We start from the raw sequence: 11,471 nt of genomic DNA, 5'->3' as shown, positions 1-11,471 counted from the left end.
TGAGGTGTTCTAAAACATTTCACAAGTAGTGTGTTATTTGTCATTAATACCATTCATGTGTATTGATACACAATCATTATACCAATCAATAGTGTAATTCACACAAATCATGTACATAATGAGAAATTAATGGCAATTTTAATAGGCTCCTGAGTGCCGCAGCAGTCTAAGACACTGCATCTCAGTGCTAGAGGCGTTACTACAGACCCTGGTTCAATCCCGGGCTGTATCACAACCGTCCGTGATCGGGAGTCGCACAATTGTCCCACTGTCGTCCGGGTTAGGGGAAGGCTTGGCCAAGGTAGGCTGTCACTGTAAAATAAGAATTTGTTCTTACTGACTTGCCCAGTTAATTTGATTTATTTATCATGACTCCAACATTCATAATATTAAGTACCTATTTATTTATTTTGTTACTCCTATATGCAGAACTTTGTTATTTAGATTTTGGGTTAGGACGACATTGTGATATGAATAGAAAAGTATAGAAATGCATCTTTTTTACTTAAAATTATTTAGACAATAAGAGAGAACAATGTGTCATGTTTACATGGTGTGTTTCGTTGTTTTGTTAGTGTGATATGTGTTGTAAATTAAAACAAAAACTCCACCATACAATCAAACATTATCAAATGCTTTAATAACAATTAACAAAATTTAACATCACACATTTTCGCATTCAAAAGCACATCAATGTTTCCCATATTTGGCACCATCATCTCATGGTCTTCATGTTCTAATACTTTACAAGGTCAAATACAAACATAAAAGCAGAGATCTTCTGAATGATCAAACAGCTTAGAATTCTGGACGCTTTGACCAAGCATACAAAACGGACTGTTGACATCAGTCAGTGTGTTGACATCAGTCAGTGTGTATCCTGATGACGACAACATGAAACGCCAGGTAGGGTTCAATGTGTTTTTATGTTGGATGGGACAAACATGTGCAGGCAGGCAGGGGTGGAGGCTGGAGGGGGACTGAGTTGGTCCTATCCCATAGACAAACATACATTCACCAATCATGTTACACATCAATCATGGGTTGGTCCAACTGGTGGAAGCTGTGGCTAATTCAACCAGTGTGGTGCTATTCATCGCATTGCTTAAGAAAGCCCACTCAAGTATTCAATGGTCTGGGTAGGTCCTGTTTAAGGTTGGGTGGGTGGTGACCGGCAAGGATGTGACTACCTGGAAGTGAGGGGCTCGGAGGGCAGTAAGGATAGCTGAACCTTCCCTACTAGGAAAATCCCCCTTGTAACAAATAACACCAATGCGTTTTATTGGCATTGTACCCCATCCCAGCACAACGATGTCTAGGTCCATATTCTACACATGGCTCTCAGGACCAGCGTGTGTGCGATCAACTACAGATTTAGTCTTCATGAGCTTTCCCTTTGGGTTTCTCTTCCTCGTCATAAGACAGTCCATATTCATTCATTCTGGTCTTATCAACAGGATACAGCCTTAGGAGAGAAAAGGAGTGGGAAAAGATTGTTGTAAACAAATTGACAGTCAATCTGAGGATATTCTGTTCTTCATTGGAGGTAGTGTTACAAATGAATAATTTGACAAACTGCAACAGTCAATTTAGAGAAACTGCAGTGTGTGTGTGTGTGCCTTACCATCTCTGGTACAAGTAGACGAGAAAGACCACATCATCCCTGAAGCAGGCTAGCCGGTGGGAGGTGGGCATCGTGATGATGAAGGCAAATATGTCATCGATGAAGGTGTTGAACGCCTGGGAATGGTCAAGATGAGATGTAATAAAAATAAACTTCCATTATCAACATCCTTCAGTTTCATTGTCATCCACTTATTATGATGTCTTTGTCGATTTATGTATGCTTCATTGCAACAATTACTACACATACCGGTAAACATACTATAATTGTCCTTTAATGATTCAACTATTTCCGAGACACCTAACATTTAGTGTAAAACCAGAAAAACTCTCAAATAAACACACTATATTATCCACTCACTTTATACATGAATGCTTTCCAGGGTAGATGTGCCACAGACTTAAACTGTTGAAACAAGAGAATAATCGATATGGACACCAGCATCTGGCCATTAGCCTCATGAATAATATAACAGAAGACATGTGCACTAGTACTTAGTATAATGGAACTGACCTTGTAGTTAACAAAGAGTTGAGGTAGCATGAAGAGGAATCCAAAAGCGTACACTCCTGTCAAAAAAGGAACCAGTCGATAAAGTAAATCTAGCTTTCAAAAGTGATATAATAATATTGCGTGTATACATTATTATGTATGGAAAGCCCAGTGGAAAAAGTTAATTAAAGCAAATCATGCTGGCCTCAGGATAAGATCAGTGACCTTACCATTCACTAAACTGTTGATGATCCAAGAGTACCAACTGTCAAACAGAAAGCAGAGGAGACATTATTACACATTCAAACACACACAGTGTAGTAGACCAACATTTAGAAGCTCACATTAGGATTTGGAAATGCAACCCAGGCCCACACAGATTATTTTTCTGGACCGATTTGTTTGTCAAAATCAATTGGAGGCCATAAAAAGGGCACTTTTTTCAAAATACAGTGCATTTGGAAAGTATTCAGACACCTTCCCCTTTTCCACATTTTGTTACGTTACAGCCTTGTTCTAAAATACCCCACAACGACAAAGCGAAAACAGGGTTTTAGAAATCTTTGCAAATGTATTCAAAGACAAAAACAGAAATACCTTATTTACATAAGTATTCAGACCCTTTGCTATGAGACTCAACATTGAGCTCAGATGCATCATGTTTCCATTGATCATCCTTAAGATGCTTCTACAACTTGATTGGAGTCCACCTGTGGTAAATTCTATCGATTAGACATGATTTGGAAAGGCACACACCTGTCTATATAAGGTCCCACAGTTGACAGTAAATGTCAGAGCAAAAACCAAGCCATGAGGTCGAAGGAATTGTCCGTGGAGCTCAGAGACAGGATTGTGTCGATGCACAGACCTGGGGAAAGGTAACAAAAAAATGTCTGCAGCATTGAAGGTCCCCAAGAACACAGTGGACTCCATCATTCTGAAATGGAAGAAGTTTGAAACCACCAAGACTCTTCCTAGAGCTGGCTGCCCGGCTAAACTGACCAATCAGGGGAGAAGGGCCTTGGTCAGGGAGGTGACCAAGAACCCGATGGTCACGCCACTGTTCCTCTGTGGAGATGGGAGAACCTTCCAGAAGGACAACCATCTCTGCAACACTCCACCAACCAAGCCAGAATGAAGCCACTCCTCAGTAAAAGGCACATGACAGCCCGCTTGGAGTTTGCCAAAAGGCACCTAAAGACTCTCAGACAATGAGAAACAACATTCTCTGGTCTGATGAAACCAAGATTGAATTATTTGGCCTGAATGCCAAGTGTCACGTCTGCAGGAAACCTGGCACCATCCCTACGGTGAAGTATGGTGGTGGCAGCATCATTATGCTGTGGTGATGGTTTTCAGCGGCAGGACGTGCGAGACTAGTCAGGATCGAGGGAAAGATGAATGGAGCAAAGTATGGGGAGATCCTTGATGAAAATCTGCTCCAGAGCGCTCAGGACCTCAGACTGGGGTGAAGGTTCACCTTGCAACAGGACAAAGATCCCAAGCACACAGCCAAGACAATGCAGGAGTGGCTTCGGGACAAGTCTCTGAATGTCCTTGAGTGGCCATGCCAGAGCCCGGATGTGAACATCTCTGGAGAGACCTGAAAATAGCTTTATAGTGACACTCCCCACTCAACCTGACACGAGTTTGAGAGGCTCTGCAGAGAAGAATGGGAGAAACTCACCAAATACAGGTGTGCCAAGCTTGTAGGGTCATACCCAAAAAGACTCAAGGCTGTAATCGCTGCCAAAGGTGCTTCAACAAAGTACTGAGTAAAGGGTCTGAATACTTATGTAAAATGTGAGTTTTATATTCTTAATACATTTCCCAAAATTTCTACAAACCTGTTTTTGCTTTGTCATTATGGAGTAGCGTGTGTAGATGGATTAAATATAAATATTTTTTTCATCAATTTTTAGAATAAGGCTGTAACATAACAAAATGTGGAAAAAGTCAAGGGGTCCATTAAAATGTCTACATACTTTCTATCAGGTATCAGATGTTGTATTAGTGTAGCCTGGGGTTGTTTTTCCCCCCTCCCCCAGAAAAGTACTACAGTTGCCCATCATTCTAATACAGGGTTCCCCAACTGGTTTAATTTGACCAGCCGCTCAAAAAATACAAAATGTAAAAAAGGGCTTATCTGTGCCTCCCCTGTAAGAATAGGCCTGCGACTGAATCTAGTTGATGATCCCTGCTGTGGTAGATCCAACTGTTAATATCCACACAATAAAGTTATAGCCTACCTTTTGTATCTCAAAAAAACTAAGGCATAAACAGCTCCTCCAATACACATTGGGTAGAGTAAATACGAGAGGTACTTCATTGCCTGGGAAGAGAAGAACATTGTAAACTAAATCAAATTGATGCAATTCATGACAATACTACTGTATAGAAATTGAGGAGAAAGGAACAAATATTCTGTTTGGTGTTTTTTTTTTTAAATGCACAAGTCTCACCAGAGTATCATACTCTTCAGTCCTTCTCTCTGATTCGTCAGATTTCCCAAACTGTGGGGAGACAAACACTTGATATGCATGTAGAACTAACATAGAACAAATGGAATCGTAAGCAAATCAACTCTGAAAAACCTATCTTTACAAACAAACCAGACTTACTATGAACGTTGGTCTTACACCCTTCCAGATAATCTGTATCTTAAAGGCTTTCTTCACCTTCCACACCTGTAGAGGGACAGATAAACCAGTCAGGAGTGATTTACTAGTCATGGGAGGACACAGTGTAAAAATCTACAAGGATCTAAACATAGCGGATTAGAGAAACCAGGACATAGAATGAGGGGATTACCAAACCTACAAAGCAGGAACACATAAACAGAAAAATCTAAATCTACTCAATCTGAGAAAGGTCACTGTCTGGAAAAATCCAATAGGTCAGATATTATACTAACATGAACAGCAGTAACTTTAAGGAAACACTGTCTGTGTCAAAAATGGCACCCTATTCCCTATGTAGCAGACAACTTGACCAGAACCCTGAGGTGCAATCCAATAATACAGTATCTCCTTAAGTGTGCACTCGTTCACTACTTCCCACAAATCTAAAAGCATTGGATTGATGGAGGCATCTGCTAGCGGAGTTTCCACCATATTTCTTATACTTGTCATTTCCTTCCAAATAAGTAAAATAGTGAACAAGTGCACACTTTGGGAGGAAGGAGAGTTAATTGGGACATAGCCCTGGTTAAAAGCAGTGGGGAACTACATAGGGAATAGGGTGCCAATTGGGACACAGTCACTGACAGCATGTGTGGAGACGTACCTCGATCAGGGAGCCAATTCCAGCAGGAATGAGGACCAGCAGGCTTGTCTGCTCATCAAACAGGTACATGAAAATGACAATGGTGCTGAAACACCTCCACAGTACTGGAAAAGGACCACAACATAAACAGGTCTAAGAATAGATACAAAGGCACATATGAAATATTCAATTCCACAGAATAGTCACAACGTTGTGAGAGAGAAATACAAGTTCATATTAGTGACCATTTGGATTATAGCTTTAAACAGAAAGCTATCAGTGTACTGATGTTCCATATGATGTGTGTTTGGTCCTATAACTGATTGTAACCAAAACATCTGAATTTAGACACATCCACCAATAGACCTACAGGTATCTAACAGTGAAATTATGGATGACAAACCAGAGCACACAGAGAGATAAGACTATCCATCCAAAACAGCCATGGTTGGGCTCAATTCGAGTTGAAGCCAGTCAATTCAAGAAGTGAACTGAAATTCCAAATAAATAATTGAAAAATAATTGCATTTATTTTCAATCATTTATCAATAAACTGAAAAGGAGATGCCATTTATTTCAAAAGTGTTTCAATGTTTTACTTCTAAATTCGAATCACTTCCTGAATTGATTAACTTCAAATTGGAATTGACCCCGACCCTGCCTAACAGCATCCTACTGAGAAATCGAACCACCTGCTTTGCTGGACATCCCCACCATGCTTTTCTTCTGCTTCCAGAAGCTGATGTCATTTTTGAAGGCCAGGAAATCAAAGAGGAGCTGCAAAGGATATATGCTTTTAAAATTCAACGTGACACAGGAATCATTTAGGCCAGGGATGGGCAACTGCCCTTTTGTATAATAAAAAACTTTAAATGTTTTTAGGAAATCAGTTATGGTCTCAACTTCCTGTTGAGAATTAGAATACAGTAGACAAGGTGCAATTTCGAAATGTAGATTTCTCAGATTTTTTGTGGCCCCCACCCCCATCAAAGTTGTCCTCCCCTGATTTAGGCCTGTGAGTCAGAATCATCCATGAAGTGACACTGGTAGACTTTGGTCTTACATGAAAGGCAGCTACGAAGAAGGTAAGGGCTAAGAGGTACAGGTTGGTGTCCACGAATATGCCCTTGATTTCATCCGCATCTTTCTCAGTGAAGCCTGAAATCACAACAAACAAACCAATTCAATCTCACTGTGAGATTCAAATCAAATCAAAGTTTATTTGTCACATGCACCGAATATAACAGGTGTAGACCTTACAGTGAAATTCTTACTTACAGGCTCTAACCAATTGTGCAAAAAAGGTGTTATGATGAGGTTTATTGTAGTTCTTGAACTTTGCATGAAAATGTCCCCCATAGAATTATATTTCCATCGTACTACTTACCGAATTGTTGCAGGGAGTAGACGGCATCTTGCATGTGAATCCAGAAGCGGAGTTTCCCGAGGGAGATGGTGTCATAGGAGATAGTGAGAGGCAGTTCAATGCTGGTGCTGTTGATCTCCATCAAGTCCTTCACTCGGTTGCTCAGCTCATCCACAAACAGCAGTGGGAGGTACACCATCTTTTTTCCATTTTGAAATCTTGAATACAGTACAACAATCAAGGAAAATCAATTAAGCAATAAGGCCAAAATACCATGGCTAAGGGCTGTTCTTCTGCACGACGCACCGGAGTGCCTGGATACAGCCAACAGCTGTGGTATATTGGCCATATACCACAAACACCTGAGGTGCCTTATTGCTATTATAAACTGGTTACTTAAGTAAATAGAGCAGTAAAAAGGAATGTTTTGTCATACCCGTGGTATACAGTCTCATATACCACGGCTGTCAGCCAATCAGCATTCAGGGCTGGAACCACCTAGTTTATAATAAAGGCTTTGGAACTTAAAGTTGACATTTTTGTATTGTGTATTGTATATTAGTGCCAGGTGTCTATTTGTGAGTGTATGATGAATTTCAATTCTGGATTGTATCGAGTTATCTCAAACTCTAGGCGGCATTCTGCCTTCTCCCTACAGTTCTCAGCCATTAGCTTCGACCACGACTGTCTCATGAACTACAATCCCCATGCTGTGTTTTAAATTTAGAAGCGTCAATAATAATCACTTGCGATATGGCTTTTCAAAACATATGGCACTTATCTTTCATCAGCGAGAAAGAATCCTTAAAAATAAAAAAAGGTACAATTACTGTAGCAGTTTTCCACAGAACCATACAGCTCCATCTGTTGAAACTACACTTCCCGAGTCACGCTGACACACAGGTGTTGGGAGCATGCTAGATAGCTAATTAGCACAGGTGTTGGGAGCATGCTAGATAGCTAATTAGCACAGGTGTTCGGTCGCCTCTAGTCTTCCGTCTATTTTCCATAAACAAGAGCAGTATCATGGAGATATGATATGGCCACGTGGAAACACTAACCCTATCAACGTGTGTATCAATTGAACCTTTTTATTTTTATTATTATTTCTCGCCGATATGAAAGATAAGGTCCTTAAGCATCCTAAACTGTACCGCAAGTGATGCATGTTGATGTTCAGAACGAGCGTCAGGGATCTTAACAAACCCCCTCCCCTAGAGACACCTTTGTCCAATGACTTTTATGTCTAATGTAAAGGAACTGAGAGTCATGATCAAGGGCTAGCTAGCTTGTATCATGAGTTAGTGCTAAGTGTTGTGCTAAGTGTGTACTTACACTTTCAAGTAGCGGTGCACATCACTGGGCAGGAAGTCCCTGTCGAAGACAAAGTCTTCTGACACCACATTGAGTGTGAGACGGGAGCGCCAGTGAGACACTGGCCGGTCCACTGCAGAGTCACCTCCAGTAGTAGTCTTCCGTTTCAGCTGCTCTGGCTGCACTGGGCACAAAAACAACACCAGATCAGAGAAAAAGACAAGGGAAAAACAAAACAACACTAATGAGAAACGCAGAAAAGGACAATGGTAAAAACAATAAACTCAGCATGACAGCTTGAAAGACGTACCCCACAGAAACGCATTCCAATGTGAAAGATATTAAAATGTACCAGACTGTTATGTAGACAAACATGAAAAAAAAACATGCTACAAAAGGGACCCTTCAGGATGGTTGATTACAAGGCAAGCCACTGTCTGTGTGCATGGACATACCCTTACAATAAAGACCTTTCAACAGACACCAGACATTCTGTCTGCATCCCAAATAGCAACCTATTTCCTTAGAGTGACCTACTTTTGACCAGAGCCTATAGTGCACTATTTAGGGAACGCAGCCGTTGTGTGGTGTAATAGTAGTCTGACCTTCGGTGCTTCCTCCCCTGAGATCAGGCTGACCTCCAGTGCTTTGGGTATCATGTAGGTGGTGAGCTGGGTCACCAGGTGCACCTGCCTAGGGTCCTGCCACGGAGAAATGCCTGCCTGGTGCACAAACACCATGGCATACAACGTCCCATTCTTGCGGGTCTTCTTTGGGAGAGACACATTCACTATCCTTTAGGAAAAGGGATAAATATAGCAGGGAGAGGTACAACTCTGCAGGTCAAAATAGTCTCTATTTTCTGTTTGTTCAACGTTAATAATTTACTATGAATTTGGGCAGCCGTTTTGGACTACTTGCGTATATGAAGTCCAAGTCGTCCTGCAACTACCCAGAGATCACTGTGTCTACCAAAGTTTCCATAGGTGATCATCCTGCTTACTACAACTGCCATATATACAGCCATATCCTGTTACTGTAAGAAAAGTTGCACCTTTCAAACTTGGACTCCACATCAAAGTCCTCCTCCTTGTGAATGAGGGTGTGTCCACCATCAGCATTGGGTCGTAAAGCAGTGTAGATACTCAGCTGAGAATGGGAGGAAAAAAACCGACAACACAGCAAATGTTCACACACTTAGCAGTTGCAAAAACGGATTGCACTAAGTTTGCATTCGATCTAGCTAGCTTGCAACGATGCATATACCAACCTGCAGTCGTGTTTTTCCTGCCAAATAAGGTTTGAGGCAGTTTTCGAATTTGGGGTTCTCACAAGGCTTGGTGTAAACGATGCCATACATCACCCAGCAAGTGTGCAAAACATACACAACGAACACCCCGACTATGAGCGTCGTGAAAGAGGTCTTCTGAAACATGCTGCCGATTGAGTATAGTCCTTCAAATATGAAATGTGCAAGGCAGATACTGTAGCGACGCTATCCTCCTCTAAACCAAGGAGCAGAACTAACGCGAAGCCGAAAGAGAATTTAGCTAAAGAAGATTAACGTCAGTTGATGCATTTCTCATACTGAAACGTTAACGTAGCTTGTGGACTGGGCATTGTGGTCACAGCTGTCGGCAGGTTCTAGGCTAACCATGGCTAGCTATCGTTTATCACAGTGTACGTCTCCTCATCTCTTTAACCTATCAAATGCAATGTATCTGAGTAAATACTTGGTGAAATTTAAAATCCCCGAATTCTGCTCATCAGTTTGTCTCTCGAAATCGCAACATCATGTCTATTTTAGCTAAAAGCGTAGTGTCAGCTAGCTACTTCCGTGATGTATTTCCTGGTTAGACGATGAAGGGAGTATCAAATTGCGGCTGCGCAAATCTGAGAATTTGCATACCGACTGAAAATATCTTGGCCAGAAGATGTCGCCCACGCTCCATGCCGTGCAGCCCGCTCTTCATTATAATTTCAGTATTTCAAAGTAAACTTTTTGCTGTCAGTGCCAGGTCAATATAAACAGAAGAAGCATAATTTGTGTATTTTTCATGTATTGTACAAACAAATTAAAATATGCCGAAAACAATTAACACAAACCTCTACACTTGAATAAATAAAATATATGTATACTGAACAAAAATGCAAATACAACATGCAACAATTTCAACATTTTTACTGAGTTACAGCTCATATAAGGAAATATGCCAATTGAAATGAATGGATCTATGTATTTCAAATGATTGGGCAGGGGCACAGTCATGGGTGGGCCTGGGAGGGCATAGCCCCACCCACAGTCATTTAGAATACGTTTTTCCAGGTGGCTCGTCCCGCGGGTGAAGAAGCTGTATGTCGAGGTCCTGGGCTGCCGTGGTTACACGTGGTCTGCAGTTGTGAGGCCGGTTGGATGTCCTGCCAAATTCTCTAAAACAACATTGGCGGTGGCTTATGGTAGAGAAATTAACATTAAATTCTCTGCCAACTGCTCTGGTAGATTTCCTGCAGTCAGCATGGCAATTGCACGCTCCATCAAAACTTGAGACATCTGTGGTATTGTGTTGTGTGACAAAACTGCACATTTTTGAGTGGTCTTTAATTGTCACCAGCACAAGGTGCACCTGTGTAATGATCATGCTGTTTAATCAGCTTCTTGATATTCCACACCTGTGGATGGATTATCTTGGCAAAGGAGACATGCTCAGTAACAGGGATGTAAACAAATTTGTGCCCCAAATTTCAAAGAAATAAGCTTTATGTGCGTATGGAACATTTCTGGGATCTTTTATTTAAGCTCATGAAACATGGGACCAACACATTAAATGTTGCATTTCTATTTTTGTTCAGTATAGTTACTAGGTCTACTCAAAGGCATAAGCTATTTGCAACACATTTTGATAAGTGTTGCTCAGAATTTGTTTCACGCTTTGCAATGTGTCGGCCGATGCGCAAAATTGCTCAGTCATTAGACTTACAATGACCAAGAGGTGCCAGTTAGGGAGAAATGTAGTTTATATAGTTGGCTTAATCCCTTGATAAGACATTGAAGAACTACCCAAAAAGTTTTTGTAGACTTACCAAGGGAAGTTGAATATATGGTGCTTCGAAAGAAACTGTGATGAATAGAATGGTGTGGTGAATGGTCAGTTTTAGTCACCTGTCTGGCCTCGAGATCAAACTACCCAGACTTACTCTTTCATCTCTTGTCAGCATCACTGACCTTCTAGAACTTCCATGGTCATTCTTTCAGTTCTATCATCAGTGAGCAATAGGGAAGGGAGTGGAAACAAGTGCTTCACCCAACTTCACCCAAAGGTTTGATGTGAGTGTGCGTGTGTGAGCGCGTACGTGTGCATGCCTGTGCATTCATGTTTGTATTTGTGTCCGTATGCTTCTGCATGCCCCATG

At 41.3% G+C, this 11,471-nt stretch overlaps 1 protein-coding gene across 1 annotated transcript; it reads right to left on the bottom strand.

The window, feature by feature from the left end:
• Positions 1 to 618: 618 nt before the first annotated feature.
• Positions 619 to 9,945, bottom strand: clptm1l (CLPTM1 like). The gene is made up of 16 exons (XM_020500121.2): positions 9,331 to 9,945; positions 9,115 to 9,209; positions 8,666 to 8,855; positions 8,082 to 8,239; positions 6,768 to 6,964; positions 6,444 to 6,538; positions 6,073 to 6,157; positions 5,402 to 5,505; positions 4,738 to 4,803; positions 4,579 to 4,629; positions 4,366 to 4,448; positions 2,347 to 2,381; positions 2,138 to 2,193; positions 1,985 to 2,029; positions 1,625 to 1,740; positions 619 to 1,465 (listed from the first exon to the last, which is right to left on the bottom strand). The coding sequence occupies exons 1-16, from the start codon at positions 9,493 to 9,495 to the stop codon at positions 1,375 to 1,377; spliced, it is 1,632 nt and encodes a 543-aa protein (XP_020355710.1). The 5' UTR covers positions 9,496 to 9,945; the 3' UTR covers positions 619 to 1,374.
• Positions 9,946 to 11,471: the final 1,526 nt, after the last annotated feature.

This window comes from Oncorhynchus kisutch, linkage group LG14 (assembly GCF_002021735.2).
Source record: "Oncorhynchus kisutch isolate 150728-3 linkage group LG14, Okis_V2, whole genome shotgun sequence".
Taxonomy (NCBI): domain Eukaryota; kingdom Metazoa; phylum Chordata; class Actinopteri; order Salmoniformes; family Salmonidae; genus Oncorhynchus; species Oncorhynchus kisutch.
Note: the sequence above shows the minus strand (reverse complement) of the source record. Positions and strands in the feature narration are given on the sequence as shown.